Source organism: Dipodomys spectabilis, unplaced genomic scaffold (genome assembly GCF_019054845.1).
Source record: "Dipodomys spectabilis isolate Male_0828 unplaced genomic scaffold, ASM1905484v1 ptg000141l, whole genome shotgun sequence".
NCBI classification, from domain to species: domain Eukaryota; kingdom Metazoa; phylum Chordata; class Mammalia; order Rodentia; family Heteromyidae; genus Dipodomys; species Dipodomys spectabilis.
The window spans coordinates 5,241,654-5,264,872 of record NW_024870818.1 but is presented as its reverse complement, the minus strand read 5'-3'; the positions used below and the strand labels follow the sequence as shown (position 1 = coordinate 5,264,872).

The 23,219-nt window shown below is 38.9% G+C and overlaps 1 protein-coding gene across 3 annotated transcripts in view; it reads right to left on the bottom strand.

The window, feature by feature from the left end:
• Positions 1-23,219, bottom strand: part of Usp34 (ubiquitin specific peptidase 34) — a 209,396-nt gene that overhangs the window by 160,049 nt on the left and 26,128 nt on the right. For all 3 annotated transcript variants that reach the window (XM_042691171.1, XM_042691172.1, XM_042691173.1), the window contains 7 exons: positions 14,146-14,196; positions 13,835-13,984; positions 12,542-12,609; positions 10,185-10,377; positions 6,308-6,369; positions 1,624-1,705; positions 1,452-1,544 (listed from right to left, as the gene is read on the bottom strand). In XM_042691171.1, coding sequence (XP_042547105.1) covers positions 1,452-1,544; positions 1,624-1,705; positions 6,308-6,369; positions 10,185-10,377; positions 12,542-12,609; positions 13,835-13,984; positions 14,146-14,196 — 699 coding nt within the window. The remainder of the gene's footprint in view (positions 1-1,451; positions 1,545-1,623; positions 1,706-6,307; positions 6,370-10,184; positions 10,378-12,541; positions 12,610-13,834; positions 13,985-14,145; positions 14,197-23,219) is intronic.

Sequence of the window (23,219 nt, the reverse complement as noted above, 5' to 3'; positions counted from 1 at the left end):
GCAAAAGAAAAGAAAAAAGAAAAAAAAGTTGGTGAAGTAACAGGATACAAAAATCAACCCACATGAATCAGCAGCATTTCTGTATACCAGTGTGCAGAGAGTAAACTCAGGAAAATGATTCCATTTGTAATAGCCTCAAAAAAAAAAAGGAGTAAGCCTAACCAAGGCAGTGAAAGATTTCTATAGCAAAAACTATAAAAATCTGAAGAAATCAAACATGACAGAAGGAAATGGAACCTCCTATGTTCAATGATAAGTAGAACTAATATGAAAATGCTAACAACTGCCAAAAGTAATCTGCAAATTCAATGGAATCCCTAGCAAAACTCCAAAGATGTTAATCGCAAAGATTTAAATTTTTAAAAATTCATATGGAACAAGACAATTTTAGAAAAAAAAAGTAATGTTTAAAGTATCACAATTACAGGCCTCAAACTTTACTACAGAGCTCTAAGAAAAAAAGCTTAGTACTAACATAAAAATAGGCCCAAAGGCCAATGGAATAGACTGGAAAACAAAGAAATAAACCTATATATTTACAGTTATCTAGTATATGACAAGAGCCAAAAATATATCTTGGAAAAAAATAGCTTCTTCAATAATTGCTGTTAAGAAAACTGAACATCCTTACAGAAAACTAAAACTGGATCCCTGTTTGTCACTTTGCACCAATATCAACTTAAAGACCTCAATGTCAGACCTGAAAGCTGGAATCCAAAGGTCTAATTCGTCTTAATAATAATGTACTATTTATCCAAATGAATGCCAGAAAATAGAAACATGTTTTAAAAAGGAGGGAAAACTGGAGGAGGCACATGAATGGAGGAAGAGTGAGCAAATGCAGTCATTATAGCCAATGTACATTATGTAAAAACTGAATCACTTGAGGGTAAGGAAGGGAAGAGAAAAATGGGGAGAATGAAGGAAGAGGTGACATTTGTCAAGAGGGTCAATACTAATAGCCTAACTTATGGAACTGTAACTTCTGTGTACAACTACTGAATAATAATAATAATAACAATAATAATGATGATGATGGGGGCTGGGAAGGTAGCTCAGCGGTAGAGTGCATGCCTTGCAAGCATGAGGCCCTGGGTTCGATTCCTCAGCACCACATAAACAGAAAAAGCCGGAAGTGGTGCTGTGGCTCCAGTGTTAGAGCGCTAGCCTTGAGCTGAAGAGCTGAGGGACAGCGCCCAGGCCCAGAGTTCAGGCCTCATGGCCGGCAAAAAAAAAAAAAAAAAAAAAAAAAGATGATGAGGATGATGATGATGATGATATGTTTCCTGAGAAAATTAGGATTGATTTCCCTCTGTTCCTTCAGTAATACAGTAAAACATGGTCCATTCAGACTTCATATTACATTCCCCAATTTTTCATATCTTAATTTACCTCATAGAGAAGTGAAGCCCTTTGAAAAGGTAACAGTAAAAAGAAACTGTTAATATTACCTGTGCTGCAGCCCAAATACAGTCAATATGCTGAGTGCTCAACCGCCCTTCTGCTGCCAAGAAATTCAAAATCACTTGGCACTGTTTGATAATCTGGAAAAGGAAAACAATATAATTTTCAAAAGTATTCCTTTCTACAAAATACATAAAGAATAGAAAATCATCAACAAACCTCAATATGTAAATTTGGTCCAAATATATGCTCCACTACATTGTTGCTAATAAGCCAGTCTGCAAGTTCTTTTGCAATGGACCTAGAGTCAAATGATAAAAATAACATATTAAAAGGAAAAAAATTAGCTTCCCTTGTGTAAAAGGCAGATCCAGCTGAGCTGAACACCTACATTTGTTTTCATACAAATAATAAAAGTGATTATATACAATTTTTCAGACTATAAAGCATTAACTAAAATGACCTACAAACATTCCCTAAATTTATAAGTCAGTAACAAGTAACTGTAAAGATAACGCCTAACATCAAGTACCCAGGTAAGACTAGCAAGTTCTAAACTTTGCCTTCCCCCTTTAAAATTTCCCTAATCACAAAAGGAGCTTAGAGACACTGCCCAGGCCCTGAGTTCAAGCCTCAGGACCAGCACCTAAAATACAGAATAAAAATAAAAACATAGAAAAAATTCCACAGTAGCACAGAAGCATTCAGGACTTTCTACAGGCTATAATGCAAAAGGGAAAGTAGGTAGCTAAAAGGGTGATTCCAGGGAAGATTATACCCAAAGCAAATATTATAGGAGAGTGTGTAGAGAGAAATATTAAAACAAACTACTAATGCTTTTTTTTTTTTTTTTGCTTTTGTCAGTTGTGGGCTTTGAACTCTGGGCCTGGGTGCTGTCCCTCAGCTCTTCATCTCAAGGCAAGCACTCTACCAATTGAGCCACATGACCACCTCAGGTTTTCTGGTGGTTAATTGGAGATAAGAGTTTCACAGACTTTCCTGCCCAGCTGACTTTGAACTGTGATCCTCAGATCTCAGCCTCCTGAGTAGCTAGGATACAGGCATGAGCCATTGGCAGCTGGCCAATACCCAACTGTCAGGACTCTGGAATGATAACATAGGAGAGTCCCAGAAAGGGGAGAAGTATGAGCCAGAAAAATTATTTGAAGTAATGGCTAACACCTAACACATGTGAGAAAAACATTCATCTACACATCAACAAAACACAACAAATTCTAAGTAGACCACAAAGAGATCATATCATATGTATATGTTCAAAAGCAGTAAAAGAAAAACTAAGAAATCAAGGACAGTAGATGACTTTTTAAAAATCAGAAACAAGTAACAGCTGTATTAGAGCAAAAGACTTTTCTATCTAATTAGCATGAAATCAGCACTAACTTGAAATGCATATTATAACATGTAAAGCAATTAACCAGCAAAAAGCTGAATGTATAGCGGTGGCTCAAGTGGTAAGGAACTAGCCTTGAGCAAAAAGAAAAGCTCAGGGACAATTCCCAAGCCCCGAGTTCTAACCCTAGGACCAGCACATAATGATGCAATAGCAGCAGATGAAGCAAAATTAAACAACAACAACAACAAAAAATCCCAGGGCTTGTGTGGCAGCAGTAGACTGTCAGTGTAGTCAAGAACAAGGCCCTTAGATGAAAGCCCCAGTACAAAAAAAAAAGAAAGATCAAATTGTTATAAACATATTGACAAAAGTCCCAAAGCTGGCTCGTCAGTGACTCATACCTATAATCCTAACTACTAGGAGGCTGAGATCTGAGGATCATGGTTCAAAGCCAGCCTGGGCAGGAAAGGGCAGAAACGTCAGTGAGACTCTTATCTTTAGTTAACCACCAGAAAACCAGAAGTGGCGCTGTGGCTCAAGTGGCAGAGCACTCACCTTGAGCTGAAGAGCTGAGGGTTAGCATCCAGGCTCAGAGTTCAAGACCCACGACCAATAACAACAAACAAAAAAAGAAAAGTCCCAAAATATATAATGCAAAAACTAACAAAATCAAACAAGAAATAGATCAATCGCAATAGTCAATTTTTACTTGCAGAAGTTATACTCTATGGAGTCACTGAATAATAATGAACTCAATCCTGGGAAAATATAATAATTATACTCTTAAACACTACAAATAAGTCATATATTGACTGCATTTTACAAAATAGGAGAATTAGGTTAACTTGCTTGGCCATCTGTCCTAACAAATAGTAGATTTGGAATTCAAACTACTCTTTATCCTTTGTATGAGCTCTGAAACAAAATGAAAATGTCAGCTTGTTCAACTTCAGCTTATAATGTGAATGTTGGGAGAAGTGAAATTTTCACTGTCCTGTGCATGAGTAGGACTATGAAATTGCTACGAGTATTGGCTGTGCAGTTATGAATGAATTAGAGCACACAGACGAATTCTTAAATACCAAACCAAGGAATAATGGTAATAAACTGTATTTAGAAACGGGATGTCTTACTTTCAATATACATTAGACAAAGAATAGAAAGAACATGGGAGAGAACATTACAGATCAATGAAAACTAATAGACAACCATAGAATAACCCTTAGAAACAAAAGAATAATCTTTTTTTTTTTTAAGGTCCATAACCAAGACCCGAACTTGGTACCTGATGCTTTCACTCACTGGCGGTACTCTACCAACAAACCATGCCTCCAACCCCAGAATAATCTTAATACATACAAGGTTCTATGGTAGAAGCCACATGGCTAGAACATAAAACACAACATATAACCCAGTTAAAAACAGGAACTTATTCCTAGTCCTTTGTCAACTGTTTTGAAACCACAAAGATTTCGTCCTGTAATGTGTGGTACTACTATGATGAAAATTCCAAGCTTTTTTTCATTGCTCAACATAGAGGACTTCATTCTTAGATAATTAGATCATGACTGTAGAACCCTCAGCTGGGCACCACTGGGCATGCCTGTAATCTTAACTACTCAGGAGGCTGAGATCTGAAAGTCTATAAAAAAGTCTATAAAAAGTCTATAAAAGCCTGCGCAGCTCTGTGAGGTCAGAGGTTACATTTCAAGTTTGTGCAGGAGGGTGCAATGACATTGAAACAGATTTTTTTTTTTACATTTTTTTAAATTTAATTTAATTTTATTTGTGAACATACTGTACAGAGGGGTTACAATTACATGGGCAGGATAATGCGTACATTTCTTACCAAGCGAAACAGATTTTTTTTAAGGATACCTATACTCCTCTGGGACATAGAGTGATTCATGCGACTAGCATTCTTTCCATGTTTATTAAAACTCCAGATCTTAAAAAAGACTCTTCAATTAAGCATTAAATGTGATAAGTCTATAAATGTAGTCATAGTTATACTAAAAAAGTTTAAGCTGGGTCCTCGTGGCTCACTCCTATAATCCTAGCTACTCAGGAGGCTGAGATTGAGGATCACAGTTCAAAGCCTGCCCAAGCAGGAAACTCAGTGAGATTCTTATCTCCTATTAACCACCAGAAAACCGGAAATGGCACCACAGCTCAATTGGTAAAGTGCTAGTCTTCAGCCCCACGACCAAGAAAAAAAACCCAAAAACCAAAACACACACACACATGGAATGGTGGCTCAAGTGATAGAGCACTAGCCTTGACCAAAAACCCCCAGACAAAAAAACCCCAACACACACACACACACACACACACACACACACACACACACACACACACACACACACACACACACACACACACACACACACGGAATGGTGGCTCAAGTGACAGAGCACTAGCCTTGACCAAAAACCCCCAGGGACAACACCCAGGGCCTGAGGTTAAGTCACAGGACCAGCTGGCTTGTACCTTGCACACATACACACACACAAAAAAAAGCTGTAAGTAGAACTATAATCTAAATGGTAGCATTCCACCCTAGAGCAAAAAAGGCCGTGAGTTCAGTATTGACACAGAGAGAGAACCTTTTTTTTTTTTTTGGGGGGGGGTCCGGTCGTGGGGCCTCAACTCTGGGCCTGGACGCTGTCCCTCAGCTCTTCAGCTCAAGGCTAGCACTCTACCACTTGAGCCACAGCGCCACTTCCAGCTTTTTTTTTCTTTTTGCTTATGTGGTGCTGAGGAATCGAATCCAGGGCCTCATGCATACAAGGCAAAAGAATTGAACCCAGGGCCTCATGCATGCAAGGCAAGTGCTCTACCACTGAGCCACCTTTCCAGCCTTGAAAGGGGGAGGGGAGGTAGGAGGAGAGCACCAGCCCAGAGAATACTAACCCTCTCTTTTAAGCATGTGAAACACCAATTTGCAACCCAAAATATACTCTAGCAGAACGAAGGTAACAATCTGATTGTGACCTTGTATATTCCAGAACATGGAAAATTAATTTCTGTTGTATATAAACCAACCAAATTATAACACTTTCTTGTACAAACTTGTAGTAAGATGGTGTGCTTTCTGAAACCAATCACTACAATATTCACTACTAAATTATCTTGTGTAACAGTATCCTTTAGCAAATAACACTTTACCGTGGTATGTTTATAAAAACATAGAAATCAAGCTGAAAACTAGTGGCTCATTGTCTGCAATCCTCGCTATTCAGAAGGCTGATCTGAAGATAGTGGGTTCAAAGCCAGCCAGTCAGAAAAGTCTGTGAGACTCTTATCTCCAATTAACTACCAAAAGGCTGAAAGTGGAGCTGAGGCTCCACAACACCTAAGCCTTGAGTTCAAACCCCGGGATCAGCATTAAATTTTTTTTTAATTACACAAATCTCTCAATATATTATGTTGTATAATTAAAGCAATAAGAGAAAAGGATTTCTAAAAATAATCTGAAATCTAATTGTCAATTATATATTAAACATATTAAAATGTCATATGCATGTATAAATTAATGCTCCTACTTACGTTTCTGTGTCTGATACCAATGATTCATTATTGCACACATCATTGAAGGTGTGAAGTTGATTCTAAGAATAGAAGGAAAAAAAACTATCAACACTTTTCTCATTAATTTTTCTGTATATGTTTGCATGTGACAAGAAATACTAACCTGCTTACTTCTATAGGTCAAAACAGACCAGATTAAAATTGTAACATAAAAGGCATAAAATTAAACAGTTCTCACCAAGTGCAATGATCACAATAAAAAAACTAAAATTTATTCCACAAGTAATAATTATGCCTTATTACACCAAACACTACAAAAAAAAAATAACTAAATAAGGGGAGAGACAAAAAATCCAATGTAGGTAGAATTGTGTCATAAAAGACCAAGTTTCAGGAAAAGCTCCCTAGATAAAATCTAACATTTATCTGGCCAGGTGCCAATAGCTTCACACTTACAATCTTAGCTACTCAGAAACTGAGATCTGAGGATTTAGGTTCAGAGCCAGCCAGGTCATACAAAACCAAGAGACTCTCATCTCCATCCAACAAGCAAAAGCCACAAGTGGGGGCATGGCTAAAGTGGTAGAGTGCCAGCTGTGAACTGCTGAGTAAGAACACAGGACCTGAGTTCAAGCCCTACTACCAATAATAATAAAAAAATCAACAATTTGAGTAATAGTAAGGATTTTCTTCTAATTCAGGTTTCACAAATATTTGCTGTGAATACAGAGAAGACACACTATTTCCTAGTAATTTCAAAGCATCATAGTTTAGGACACAACTAAGTTCTTTTAAATTATTTTTTTGGAGGGGATTGCTTGAGCACTAAAACATGGAAAATGAAATCTTTATATTGTATGGATATATATATAAAATAGTATACACCTATATGTATGTGTTTATTTTTTTTTATTTAATTTTATTTTATTTTATTTGAGAACATACTGTACAGAGGGGTTACAATTACATGGGCAGGATAATGCATACATTTCTTACCAAGCATTGCAGCCTCCTCCTTTGTTTACCCTTCACCTCCCTTCCCAGCCTCCCCCCCCCCCACAATCCTTCCCCCCTTCCCCCCATGTATGTGTTTATAAAGTACAATGTATGCCTATGTTCTTGTGGGTATATAAATATATATGCATATGTTTTTGTGGGTATATACATACATATATATGTATTTCTACCATAATTGAAATATATATGTACATAAACAGGTTAATAGATATATGTGTGTGTGTGTATGTGTGTGCGCGCGCACCTATAAGTGATGAAACTGTATTTCAAACACTTAAAATTTGGGTGATTATATTAAAAAAAATTATCTTGGGACTACATGAGGCTACTTGTACCTGGAAAATAGGACTGCTCTGAATTAAGAAGCTTAACATACAGGTAACTATTTAAAACTTAGTAACAAATGTAAGGGTTTGTTACTAATTTTTAATTTTAAAATTATTAGTATAATTTTATATTAGCCACATATTAAAATGATTAATTTTTTAATATACCAGGTTAAATTATTACAAATAAAAAAGAAAAATGGCCCAGCACTGATGACTCATGCCTATAATCCTAACAAAACAACTTGGTATTGATACAAAAATAGACCCAAAGATCAATGGAACAGATTAGAAGACCCAGAAATAAAATCATAGTTATCTGATATATTTGATAAGGGACTAAAGACATACAATGAAAAAAAAATCTTCAATAATTGGTGTTGGGAAAACTGGGCAACCCATATACAGAAAACTAAAAATGGATCCCTGTTTGCAATCATGCACTATTATCAATTTAAAGTGGATCAAAGACCTCAAAGTCAGATCCAAAACTTTGAAACTACTGCAAGAGAGAAGAGGAGAAACGTTATTAACTTACAGGTGTAAGTAGTTGAACAGAGTCCCAGGGACACAACAGACAGGAGAGAGACTTGATAAATGGGACTACATCCAAAAGTTTCCACATATCTAAGGACAGTTACTAAACTAGAAAGACAGCCAACCAACTAGGGAAAGGTTCCTACCAGCAACATATCAGATAAAGGCCTAATATCAAATAAACACAAGGAACTCAAGAAAATAACCCCAAACCTAATAAACCAATCACTAAATGGGCAAAGGAGCTAAGGAAAGACTTCTCAGAAGAAGAGGTAAGAATTGCAAAGAAACACGTGAAGAAATGCTCATCATCCCTGGCCATAAAGGAAATGAAAACCAAAACAACTTTGAGATTTCATCTCATCCCAGTAAGACTGGCCAACACTGTGAATTTGAACAACTAATGTTGGCTGGGATGTGGAGAAAAAAGGAACTCTACTGCATTATTGGTAGGAATGTAAACTAGTACCACCACTTTGGACAGCAGGCTGGAGGTTCCTAAAGAAAATAAACATAGCACAGCCAGGCGCCAGTGGCTCAAGCCTATAATCCTAGCCATTCAGGAGGCTGAGATTTCAGGATTGCTGTTCAAAGCCAGGAAAGTCAGGCAGCAAAGTCCGTGAAACTCTTATCTCCTATAAACCACCAGAAAACCCGAAGTGGCACTGTGGCTCAAGTGGAGAGCCCTACCCTTGAGCTGAAGAGCTGAGGGACAGCACCCAGGCCCAGAGATCAAATCCCATGACCAAACAAAATAAAGAAAGAAAAGAAACATAGACCTTCCCTACCAACCAGCAATACCACACCTGTACATCTACCCTGAACATAATAAACCATGATATGATAAAGACACCTGTACATCCATGTTCGCTGCCACACTATTCACAATAGCCAAAGATATGATGCCCACTACAGATGAATGGATCCAAAAAATGTAGTACCTATATACAACGGAATTTTACACAGACATTATAAAGAATAAAATAATGTCATCTGCAGGGAAATGGATGTAACTAGAACAAATCATTTTTAAGTGAGGTAGGCCAACCTCAGAGAGAGAAATGGCGCACTGTCTCTCTCATATGCAGAAATTAGACCTCACTAGGATATGGTAAATTATCCAGGATTCACTCACACAGTGAGACCAAAAGAGGATACTCTTACACAAAGGTTCAATGCCTAAATGAATATGAATATAAAATAATATACATACTGAAACAAAAATATGGAAACAAGTTTTTTTTTAAGTTTTGGTGCTTCTTTACCTTATATATGGTATTATTTATCTTATATACTTAAGTGTACATCTTCAGAAGGAATGGGGGGAGGGTACAGAACTCAAGGGAAAAGGGGTGGAAAAGTGTAGCAGTGGAGCTCACTGGACATAGATGAAAGAACTATACAATTCATAGGTGGACATGGGGGAGGGACTGGGAGAAAATGAGGGAACAAAAGATAATGCATGAAAGGAAATGTACTCATTACCTGACTCATGTTAATTGTAATACTTCAGTACATCAACTCTAAAATAACAATAAATTATTAATAATAAAAAATGAACACCAGGTGTAGGAGTGTGATAGAAGGGGTGAAATTGACTGGAATAGTATAAACATGTGTGGAGATGTAACAATAAAATCCCTCTCTGTATAACTGATATAAGCCAAGAAAAAAAGAGCCAGGCACTAGTGGCTCAACCTGTAATCCTAGCTACTCTGGAGGCAGACTCTTTATCTCCAATTAACCACTAAAAAGCAGGAAGCGGAACTGTGGTTCAAACAGAACAACAGCATTAAGCAAAACAGAGACCTAGCTTTGAGCAAAACAGAGCCCAGGGACAGTACCTAGGCCCAGGGGAGGGATGAAGAGATGGAGAAGGGGAAGGGAGAAAGAGAGGGAGAGAGAGAAAGGAAGAAGGGAGGAAGGGGGGGAAGGGAGGAAGGTACGAAGGAGTGAAGAGGGAGGAGAAGGGAGGACACAGAAGGAGGGAGGACAAAGAAATAAATATAACTTACTGTTATCTGACTCAATCCAGCCAACCTCATAGTCAAAGTAGGTGACATGAAGTACTTAAATGCAAGATCCAGGCTTTCTTTATCAAAGCATAATGTTGTATCCAATGGTTCTTTCACTGTGCTCCACATTAAATCAGCCATGTTACGAGCTGCACTCTGTCTTAACTCTTGATCAGAGAGCTTACATAAATACCTAAATAATTAAAAAATAGAAAATACACAAAAATTCACAAAACATTTAACCACCACCTACTAGTTTACCAACATTCCTTTACTTCATACCTCCATAATGTTATACAATAGAACTAGCATACTTAAACATAGTCCCAATTTACACTATTCCTTTCCTTTTGTTTTTAGGTCTGAGACCAGACTCAAAGTTAATACTTGACACTTTCACTCACTGGCAGACATTCTACCAACTGAGTCACACCTCCACCCCTCTCTGCTCCCCCCGCCCCATTTAAACTATTTCTAAGTAATAGTTAAAGGACTTTGACTTATGGCAGTCTTTTCTTTTTTTCCCTAAGAGTCTAACTTGAATGAGCAAGTATAAAGAAACCTCCAGTAAAGCTGTATTACAGTCTGTCATATATACAGTTAGTGTTAATTTCAGCAAACTTCATTATCACAGCACATTTCCTCCCCTTAACATAACCAAAAATTAGCAATAAATCATCATACATTTTTTTGAACTCTAAAGCCTACAAAAATCTGGGGTTAAGTTTATGTGTTTCTCTCACATCTTGACTCACAAGTCATTTCTCTGGCTTTATTTAATTGCTTTGTTATTCAACTTTTTGACATTAGTGTTCTTTGTTAGGGTCTATAATATGCTGCAAAATGGTCACCTATTCATTCACTATTATAACCAGAAGCCTATCAAATATTTTATTACTCTTTCCATCAAGAATTATCAATGCACTGGGCAATGGTGGCTCACACCTGTACTTGTAGCTTCTCAGGAGGCTGAGACCTGAGGACTGCAGTTCAAAGCCAGCCCAAGTGAGAAGATCAGATCTTATCTCCAATTAACCACCAGAAAAACCAGAAGTGGCACTGTGGCTCAAGTGGTACAGCCCTAGCCTTGAGCCCAGAATTCAAGTTCCAGGACCGACCAAAAAAAGTGGTACAGCCCTAGCCTTGAGCCCAGAATTCAAGTCCCAGGACCGACCAAAAAACAAAACAAAAGGGGGACGACCCGGGCCGCGGACGCCGCCGACTGCGGCCTCCTAGCCCGCGGGCGGCCGGACGGACCGACGCCGCGACATGTGACCATGGACTGCCGGACCAAGGAAAATCCAGAAAGGACTTTTGACTTGGTACTGAAAGTGAAATGCCCTGCCTCTGAAAATGAAGATCCTGTGGTATTGTGGAAATTTCCAGAGGACTTTGGAGACCAGGTTGGGAACACATAATTACAAAAAACTTTTAAGTTGGAATATCATGATTGTTGTTACTGCTAACTGCTGCTGCTGCTTTTGCTCGTGAACAGCTGTAATTACTTTTCCTGATCAGCCATGAGGGGAAGAGAACACACTGGTGGCACAGTGTGTGGGAGCAGCCACGTGCGCTTGTGAAGAGAATCTTCACGTTGTGAGCGAAGGCACTATCCGCTCAGCTGAGGAAGCAGCACCATGAAAGTTAGGGCGAGCGGATTTCTGATAGTTTTCATAGCTTCTTTCAGAGTCACATGTTACCAGACAAGACAAAAAAAATAGTATTCTGTTTTCTGTGTATTCTTATATTTAAGAATATACCAATCCTCTAACACATTTCGGAGGTATGAAGATCAAAACAAATTTAATCATCGTCTCTGTCACATTGATTTGTGTTAAGACGCAATGAGTTTATGATCGCTGCTATCAAATGAATCCCTCTGTCACCCATAACTTCCAGTGCCATAAGCTTAGATAGCTATACATACACAGAAGCCTTCAGCATCTCTTAAGTCTCAAGAATATAAAGGAGTCCAGAGGTTTAAAATAAAGGAAGACAAATTTGCATACGTAAAAAAAAAAAAAAAAATCAATGCAGGCCAGGTGGCTCATGCCTGTAATACTCACTACTCAAGAGGCAGAGATCTAAGAATTGCTATTTAAAGCTAGCCAGGACAGAAAACTCCAATCAACTAACAAAAACGGAAAGTGGAGGTATGGCTCAAGGTAAGGAATGCCAGCCTAAGATTAGTTAGTTCAAACCCTAGTACTGGCACACAGATACATAGACACAAACTTAAATATTAAACATAAACTCATTTTTGCATAAGAAATGCTACATACCCAACTGTTAACTAATATAATCTGTGTTTTAAATTTAGTCATATTAAATAATTAGAATAAACATTATAATCTTACCTGATAACGTAAGTTCTAAAAGGTATGATGTGCTGCATTACAGCAGGGATATGTAGCCATATTCTAATCTATAAAGAAACAAAGATGGCATTAATGTGTAATAACTATGGAAAACACCTTGTTCACTAAATCATTCAGTAAACTGCTTCTTCTAAAGCTATATACATTTTAATATCAAGTCTCAAAGTCTTATCTCCAATTATCCATCAACTGGAAGAGGCCAGGAACCAGTGGCTCACACCTGTAATCCTAGCTACTAAGGAGGCTGAGATCTGAGGATTGTAGTTCAAAGACAGCCCAGGCAAAAAAGTCTGTGAGACTCTTATTACCAATAAATTACTCTGAGAAAGCTGGAAGTGGGGTTGTGACTCAAGTGGTAGAGCACTAGCCTTGAGCAAAAGAAGCTCAGGGACAGTGCTGCCCAAGCTCAGAATTCAAGTCCCAGAATGAGGGGTAGGGATGCTAGAAATATAGCTGTGGCTCAAGTAGTAGAGGGTTAACCTTGAGCAAAAGGGCTCAGGGAAAGCACCTAAGCCCTGAGTTCAAGACCCAGAATCAGCAGCAGCAAAAAAAAAAAAAAAAAAAAAAAAACGTAATGGCTACCTATATCAACTTTACAAATTCACCAATTTAGCCAGGCACTAATCGTGCACGCTTGTAAACCTAGCTACTCAGGAGGCGGAGATCTGATGATAACAGTTCAAAGCCATCCCAGGCAGGAAAAGTCCAGAAAACCCTTATCTCCATCCAATTAACCATCAGAAAACCAGAAGTGGCACTTAGGCTCAAAGTGGTGGAGCACTATCCTTGAGCAAAAGAGTTCAGAGATAGAGCCTAGGCTCCAAGTTCAAGTCCCATGACCACCACCACCAACAACAAAAAGACAGAAAGAAAATTCACCAGGGCTGGGAATGCGGCTCAGTGGTAGAGTGCTTGCCTCACATTCATGAGGCCCTGAGTTCAATTTCTCAGCACCACATACACAGAAAAGACCAGAAGTGGCACTGTGGTTCAAGTGGTAGAGTGCTAGCCTTGAGCAAAAGCAGCTCAGAGACAACACCCAGGCCCTGAGTTCAAGCCCCAGGACAGGCAAAAAGAAAATTCAAAACTTTTATTTAAATTCTCATTTTTGCAATCTTTAAAACAAATAGTATATTCAATTTTTTCAAATCATGATGCAGGGATAAATGTTACTGTTCCTGCCGACTCTTTAAAATTCTGTGTTTTCTAGATACAAAGTCCATATTAAAATGCTAGACATCACTCCCAAGATTAATTCCCAGCAATACTTACATTAGACACAACTGTAATAAATGCATGTGCTATAAGAAATGGCAAAGTTTCAGGGGTTCCATATTCAAAGCAATCCTTCATGAGAGAAAGGCCATTTTTCCCACAGAACAAACAGACATACCGAAGCAAATGCAAAGGTACTTCTACATCCTAAAAATTAAAATATATCATTATCATAAAACTTACCAAGAACAACTTTCACTTACTAGCAAACACTAAAAAAAAACTTATCAGACATTAAAAGACTCAATCATAGAAATAGAAAACATAAAATTTTACATAAACCTTAGAATGAAAAAAAAAACACTTACATTCATATCACAGAATGCCCCTAATATGTTACTTTCTTGAGTTGATATATCCTAATTTCAAAAAAAGTAAATAAAATTAGGCCACAACTAGTAAATAACAATATAAATCTAAAAACAATACAATGTTCTAAAATACTGATCTTAAAAAAATGTAATAAATACATTTATCTATAATTACTTTTCCTCAACAGTGATATTGCTAGTTAAAACTAATGTACATCAGCTCTAAGGTATACTTTAAGCAGTCTTCAAAGAAATTTTTCTACAGCATTAGCTACATTATTTTTGTTTTTGTCACGGTTTTTGTTTTACATTGCTTTACACATGCCAGACATTCTCTCATTGAACTCTTTAGTATCCAGCACTCAATTTTATTGTTTGTAGGTCATGGGCTTGAAGTCTGGTCCTGGGCACTGCCCCTGAGCTCTATGCTCAAGGCTAGTGCTCTACCATTTCAAAACACAATTAGTTACACTTCTAGTTTTCAATTGAGATAAGAGTCTCATGGACTTCCCTGCCAGCCTGACTATGAACCATGATCCTCAGATCCCAGCCTCATGAGTAACTAGTACTACAAGCCTGAGCCACTGGCACCCAGCTTCCAGCATTCAATTTTTGAGAATCTCATTATGGTAGTCAAGGCTGGCCTTGAACTCAGGATGCTACTTTCGCTTCCAGAATACCAGGATTAATGCCAGGCACTACTATATCCGACTAATTTTTTTCTCTTAAATGAAAAACAATTGATCCTCTTTTGTAAAATCAGATAAAACTGAAATATTAAGATTAGCTTAGGAAGCAGAGCTTTGGCTCAAGTGATATGAGCACTAGCCTTGTGCACAAAGACTCAGGGACAGCACCAAGGCCCTGAGTTCAAGCCCTACCATCAACAAAAAAAAATTAGCTTGGTGTTTGTTAGAGTGCTTGCCTAACATTTTCTATGTTCTGGATTTTGATCCCCACCACAGCAATCAAGTCAAGCAATCAACCAAGCAATAAGTAAATCAGGTAATCGTTACAAAAATATAGCATGGTTAAGTAATTTTTGAAACTGTACACTGGAATTCTCTAGGAGAATACTTAAGAGTCCCACAACATGCTTTCCATACACGATTTAAACGAAAACCACATTCACACATTGATGATGAGTGTGTAACAGGTATGATGATTTTGGAAAAGCAAATCATATCTAATCAGTATTTAAATGCATACTGTCTCTTTTGGGTATTTTTCCTAAGTGCTAGATAATGATGTTCACTGAAATGATTTATAATCCACCTTAAAGTTAAAACATTTGCTATCCATCAATCTGATTCATGATTAAATTTTATGCAGCCATTTAAAAATGGAAATATTCTTAAAATTTGGTAACAGATGTGGTAACAATTGCACAACTCAAACCGACTAATAATAAATTAAGCTGGGCACTGGTGGCTCACACCTGTAATCCTAGCTACTCAGGAGGCTGAGATCTGAGGATCATGGGTCAAAGCCAGCCTGGGCAGGAAAATCTGTGAGACTCTTATCTCCAATTAACCACCAGAAAACCAGAAGTGGTGCTGTGGCCATAAAACTTTTATCTCCTGTTAACCACCAAAAAAGTTCAGGGACAATGCCTAAGACCTGAGTTCAAGCCCCAGTACAAGCATGCATGCGCACACACAAATGCAAACACATACACACACACACTTAATATAAACTGGCCTTGAACTCACAATCCTGGTGTCTTTACCTCCTAAATGCTGGGGATTACATGTGCACACCAACACTAGGATTTGCTGCTTTTCTAGCCAACTGATACTTTTTCTTTTGTAATACAAGTCCAGTTTGTTTGTTTTAATCCACAGCATCCTGAATGCTAGGCAAATAGCATTCATCCCAGCCCATATTCACCCATCTTTACTCTGACTCTCAGAGCTAGACTGTTTTCTTTTTGTCAAGTGAGTTTATTTCTGTCTTTAGTATCCAATGTCTTTCCTTTTTTCCTTTCCTCCTTTCCCTTCTTTTTTCCCTTCCTTTTTTAGGTTTATTGAGACAGGTCTACATAGCTCAGATGGCAGTACTTGGGTTTAAAATCAAGTTCTCAAGCTTGTTAAGTGTCATCAAGTAGCTCTACCACTGCTGCTTCGAACCATACCTACAGCCCTGTTTTTCACTGATTATGCTTGAGATGAGGTCGTGGGCTTTTCTGCCTAAACTGGTCTCAAATCTGGATCTTCCTGCCATAGCCTCCTCAGCACTACGATCTCAGGCATGAACCACCAACTATCCCCTGCTTGATGATGCCTCTAGATCAAATCCTCAGTAATCCTGAGACACAATTCCTCCCTTCCTTTTGTTCTCATAGCCCTGTATCCATGCTGTAATTATAGACAACAGTAACACTACATTATTATTAATTTGTGTGTCTGCTTTGCACCAGGCTATGTTCTCTTTCAGGCCAGGGACTGGGTTTCCTTCATATTTGTGTCTGTGGCCTGGCAAGCAATCCAGACTCAATAAATATTTGCTAAAAGAATGAATAATGCCAGTGTCTCACATCTGTAATCCTAGTTACTCAGGAGACTGAGATCTGAGGAATAAAATTCAAAACCAGTCTGGACACGAAAGTCCATAGACTCTTATCTTCAATTAACCACCATAAACCGGAAGTGGCTCTGTGGCTCAAGTGGTAGAATGATTGCCTTAAGCTGAAGAACTCAGGACAGTGCCCAGGCCCAGAGTTCAAGCCCCAGGACCAAAAAAAAGTAGTATATTGAGTAATTCTACAAAAAAAAATTCACCAAGAATAGATTCATGAAGCTGGGCACCGGTGGTTCATGCCTGTAATCCTAGCTACTCAGGAGGCTGAGATATGAAGATCGTAGTTCAAAGCCAGGCAGGGCAAGAAAGTCCGTGAAACTCTTATCTCCAGTAAACCACCAGAAAACTGGAAGTGGCGCTGTAGCTCAAGTGGTAGAGCGCTAGCCTTGAGCTAAAGAGCTGAGGGACAGCACTCAGGCCCAGAATTCAAGCTCCACGACGGACCAAAAAAAAAAAAAAAAGAATAGATTCATGAACATAGGATTTTTAGTCTTTTTCTATATCATGTAAATAAAATATGAAATACATACTTTTAAGTCAGTGGTACTCAAATTAGTAGTAATAGAAGCATAAATGGAAATAGACTAAAAATCACTAATTTGTCAGACTTTAAAAGGAATTTCTGTCTGTTTTAAAAGTCTTGCTATGTTAAAAACTATGTTAAAGACTCATCTTCCTTTCTATGCCTCCATCAGAAAGAACGACATTGCCCCATTTGTTAGGAAATGGAAAGGCTTGGAAAAAAAATTAAGTGAAGTAAGCCAGGCCCAAAGAAACATAGGTCCTATGATTTCCCTTATTTGCAGTATCTAGTATATGTCTGAGTCAAGCAGAAAAGGTCAGATAAGTTGATGGTAGGGAAATGAACCCTAAGATATGTATTCAAATGTTTTTTTTTCTTTCATGCGATTGTTTTAACACATTTATAAGATTATTTCTTTGTTGCTTTGTATGTCCCTCCCCCATGGTATAACCCCTGCTTTCACTGTATTTGATGTCGGTATAATTTGTGGAGGGGAAGGGAAAAAACAGATCGTTTTCATAGGGATACAGGTGGACCCATTGCAACAATGAGATGTACAAGTTGTTATGTCGAAAACAAACTTTACAACTTTGGTGTGAGATGGGGGGGCGGGTGGATGGGAAGGAGGAGGCTACAATGCTTGGTAAGAAATGTACTCATTATCTTGCCCATGTAATTGTAACCCCTCTGTACAGTATTTTCACAATAATAAAAAAAAAAGACTCATCTTCCTACTTCAGGCTCCTGAGTGCTGGGATTAGAGATATTGCACAGCCATAACTAGCCTTACAGAGATGAGTTTTCCAAAATTTTAAAAAGGCATGAACTAGGTCCAAGTACTGACACATCCCTGTAATCTCAGCATTCAGGAAGCTGAGACAGGAAGAGAATATATGTGAAGCTACCCTGGGCTAACATACAAGAGTCTCAAAAAAGATTGTCTCAAGAAAGGAAAGAAAGGGAGGGAGGTTAGTGAGGAGGTAGCAATAAAGAAGTCAGTATGGTTTAGAATGATGTAAACAGTTTATATATACACAGAATATAATGGTTTCTCTCTACATATTTTCTACATTGTTTAAGATAAGGTGTCAGTGTTGCCCAGATGTCCTTCAACCTGTGACTCAGCAACTTGACGAATAGCATGTGCCATGAAACCCAGTTTCTACAGTTCATGTACTCTTTTCCTTTCTAGCTAGGAAGAACTTAAAATCTATGGCAATATCTCATGTCAAGAATTACAAATATCTATTTAGAATAAAGAATATGAGAGTCCTCTCACCAATATTACTTATTACCAATCACTACTTTTTTGGGAGTAGGGCCCTGAAAAGTTTGTATTTATCTGGAAAAAAAATCTTCATGGTTAAGTATATGGTTTAGCATTTGGCAACAATGAGGAAGTTGGCTTTCCTTTGGGTTACCCAATCTGTATTTGGGCCAAGGGACATTTTAGAATGGTTCTACTACTGCTCCTAATACCTCACTTGGGATTCTTCTCATAGACTTGATTCTTTCCTATAATAGCATGAGATTCTGTATACATTTCCACATATGTGTAGAGTTACAATGTTCTGTATTAACTGATCCTTATAATTTTTATCTTCTTTTTTTTTTTTTTGGGTCGGTTGTGGGGCTTGAACTCTGGGCCTGGGCGCTGTCCCTCAGCTCTTCAGCTCAAGGCGAGCGCTCTACCACTTGAGCTACAGCGCCACTTCCAGTTTTCTGGTGGTTTATTGGAGATAGGAGTCTCACGGTCTCTCCTGCCCGGGCTGGCTTTGAACCGTGATCCTCAGATCTCAGCCTCCTGAGTAGCTAGGATTACAGGCGTGAGCCACCAGCGCCCGGCTATAATTTTTATCTTCTTTCATTAATAATTCCAAACACTCTGATGCACAATGTTATACTTCTGCACTGAACTCATTGGTACTATTAGAGATAGACAAGCTTCCAGTCACAGCTTCTTTCAAGAACCCAAAGGTATTACTGCCAACTGTAATTCTGGCAAAGCCTTCATCCAAACATCAGGTGAACTGGAGGAATGGCCTAAGTGGTACAGAACCAGCCTTGTGCAAAAAAGAGACAGCACCAAGAGCCTGAGTTCAAGCCCCACTCCTGGCACAAAAAGCAGGTAAAGGCTTTCCACATTGTATTCATCTGCCATCACCTTAATAGTCTATTCATATCAAAAACACGGAGTGGCATGAAGGCCAGCAGCAAACCAATACAACAGGCTGGAGCATAATTTTCAAGGCCAACTTTTCAAACCATATTTATGTAGTTCATGTGCATATGCTGTGCAGACTAGTCTATCACCCCCTTCCCTCTTTTTTTGTTGGTCATGAAGCTTGAACTCTGGGCCTAGGCACTGTCCCTGAGCTCTTCAGCTCAACGTTAGTGCTCTACCACCTGAGCCACTTCACCCACTTCTGGGATTTTCTGTGTATGTGGTGCTGAGGAATCGAACCCAGGGCCTCATGCATACGAGGCAAGCACTCCATCACTGAGCCACCTTCCCAGCCCATAGTATATCCCCTTCTATATGAGCATACACAAAACAACAAATGGTATCTATGCTAGTATACAAACTCCCTTTCTGAATATGGCGATGTTGTATTTATTCTTGTCCCAGATAACAAATTGCTTCAAAACATAGCAGTCAATTTTTCAAACTAACTTCTAAATTTCATTTGGTATCTGTTTTCCCACATTGTATCTTTTAAAGTAGGCCTTATTACTAACAATATTAACAAAAGTTGTAAAAGACCCAAATCAATCACAAAATCCTTTAAAATATCAACAATTTTTAGCAGGGCATGAGGGTATACACCTTCAGACCCAGCAACTTTGAAGGCTGAGCCAGGAGGATCTCATGATACCACAAGTTAGAGAAAAGCAAACATAGTAAGCCTCTACCTCTCTATCTCTGTCTCTGACTCATGTACACATATTGTGAACTTTGACATGGATGACAGGAGAGAGGAAGAAAGGAAAATGAAGAAGGGAGTCCAAGTTTCCTTCTAATTCAGTACTGGAAAAATACAGGGATTAATCCAATAGGTGAAAGAAGCAGTTAAGCAATTTTAAGACTTAGATTTTAAAACTCTTCAGCGTAACATGCTATGAATACTTGCCCAAAAATTTTAAACTCTTTAAAGATTAAAGTCACTCTTCCTTAAAACGAGGGCATTGACTAGGTTTTAAAGTCTCAGCTATTAAAACACCAACGAATGAGTTTTCAATGTTTTCCTTCTATTCAAGATTTCCCTATGTGATACTTCTTAAAAGTACACTGACAAGCCAGGTGCTAGTGGATCACCCATATAATCTTAGCTACTCAGGAGGCTAAGGTCTCAAGACTGCACCTCAATGCCATACAGGGCAGGAAAGTCTGTAAGACTCTTATCTCCAATTAACCACCAGAAAACCACAAGTGGAGCAGTGGCTCAGGTGGCAGAGAGTTAGCCTTGAGCAAAAGAGCTCAGGAACAATGCTCAAGCCCTGAATTCAAGCTCCACCACCAACCAAAGAGAAAGTACTCTGAAAAAAGTAAGTCACCAGGTGCTGGTGGCTCACACTATAAACTTAGCTACTCAAGAGGGTAGGATCTGATGACTGAGATTCAAAGCAGGTTCATGAAGGAAAATCTGTGAAACTCTCACCTCCAATTAATCACCAAAAAAGATCAAAGTGAAGCTGCAGCTCAAGTGGTAGAGCACTAGCCTTGAGCAAAAGCAGCTTAAAGACAGTGCCCAGGCCTTGAGTTTAAACTCCAAGGACTGGCAGAAAAAAAAGAAAAAAAAAAAAAAACTACACCTTGTGAAACCACTGCTCTCAACAAAGCAATCAATCACACGAATGACATTGTCTAAAATGAAATACTTTTCTTTTTTGGGGGGGAGAGGGGGATCTGGTCGTGGGCCTGAACTCTGGGCCTGGGCGCTGTCCCTCAGCTCTTCAGCTCAAGGTTAGCGCTCTGCCATAGGGCCACTTCCGGGTTTTTTTCTTTTTGCTTATGTGGTGCTGAGGAATCGAACCCAGGGCCTCGTGTATGCAAGACAAGCATTCTACCACTGAGCCACCTTCCCAGCCCCAAATGAAATACTCTTTACCTGACTTATGTAACTCTTAACTCCTCTGTATATCACATTTATAATAACTATTTTTGAAAACCAAACTGTTTTCTTTTTATTTTGCTGGTCCTGTGGCTTGAACTCTGGGCCTGGGAGCTGTCCCTAGGCTATTTTTTACTCAAAGCTAACACTCTACCCCTTAAACCACAGTGCCATTTCTGGCTTTTTCAGTGATTAATTGGAGAGAAAAGTCTCATGGACTTTCCTTCCTGGTCTGGCTTCAGCCTACGATCCTCAGATCTCAGCCTCCTAAGTAGCTAGGATTACAGATGTGAGCCAGCTTAAACTTCTTTTTCAGTATAACTATGACTACATTTACAGACATCACTTTTGGACATTTTAGAAACAAAATTGCAGTATAGTACTAATTACAATTCTATTATTAAGGATTTTTTTTAATGCTCATCCTGAGGCTTGAACTGATCAGGGCCTAGACACTGTTATGAAATTTTCTGGTAATCAGAGACCAGAATTTGACAGACTTTCCTGCCCTGGTTAGTTCTGAGCCTCAATCTCAGCCTTGTGAGTAACTAGAATAACAAGTATAAGCCACCAGTGCCCGACTCATTAGCAATTTTGGGGGACGGGAGGAGGGAGGTGCACAGGCACGTGTAGTGATCCTAAGGCTTGAACTCAGGGCCTGGACATTATCCCTGAGCTTTCTTTTGTTCAAGGATAGCTCTCAAACACTTGAGCCACAGCACCACTTCTGGCTTTTTAGTTGGAAATTAGAGTCTCACAGACTTTCCTGCCCAGGCTAGCTTTGAAAAAGAATTCTCAGATCTCAGCCTCTGAGCTACTGCCATACAGCTTTTGGAACAATTTTTTTTTTTTAAGTCAGTCGTGGGCCTGAACTCTGGGCCTGGGCGCTGTCCCTCAGCTCTTCAGCTCAGGCTAGTGCTCTACCACTTGAGCCACAGCACAACTTCCAGCTTTTTCTGCTTATGTGGTGCTGAGGAATTGAACCCAGGGCCCCATGCATGCAAGGCAAACACTCTACCACTGAGCCACCTTCCCAGCCCCTGGAACAAATTTTTAACTGGAGAAAAATTATTTCTACGTGAATGTAATATATAGAGATTCCTAACCAGATTATTTCTAGCATATTCTAGTAACAAATGAAGATATTAAAGTATGTTCTTTTCTTTTCCTTTTTTGTTGTTGTTGGTCGTGGGGCCTGAACTCTGAGCCTGGGCACTGGCCCTCAGCTCTTCAGCTCAAGGCTAGTGCTTTACTACTTGAGTCATAGCACCAATTCTGGCCTTTTCTGCTTTGTGGTGCTGAGGAATCAAACCCAGGGCCTCATGCATGCAAGGTAAGCACTCTACCACTGAGCCACCTTCCCAGCCTCTTAAAGTATGTTCTTAAGATTTGTTTTTATGGGTTAGATGATAGATCTTCATTGTTGAAAAAAGATTGTTTTTTAAAATGGTTAACAACTTTTGGGAGGATTTAAAATCAGAGCCTTGTTCTTCTTGGGCAGGTATAATACTGCTTTTTCACACTGGTTATATTTGAGATAGCATCTCACTTCCTACTCAGGTTCATGCTTGCACTGCAGTCCACCTATTTATACTTCCTACATGCATGTGCCACAGTTGCCTATTAGTTAAAAAGAGGACTCATTTCTTGTTTTTGCACAGGCTGGACTCAAACCTTGATCTTCCCTGTCTCAGTCTCCCAAAAAGCTAGCATTACAGATGTGAGCCACTGGCACCTGGTTTGTAACATATTTTTAATAATCTTCTACCAGCAAAGTTAACAGGCTAAGAATTCTAGAAGAGCACAATTTACCCAGGCACCAGCAACTCTTGCCTGTAATCCAAGCCACTCAGGAA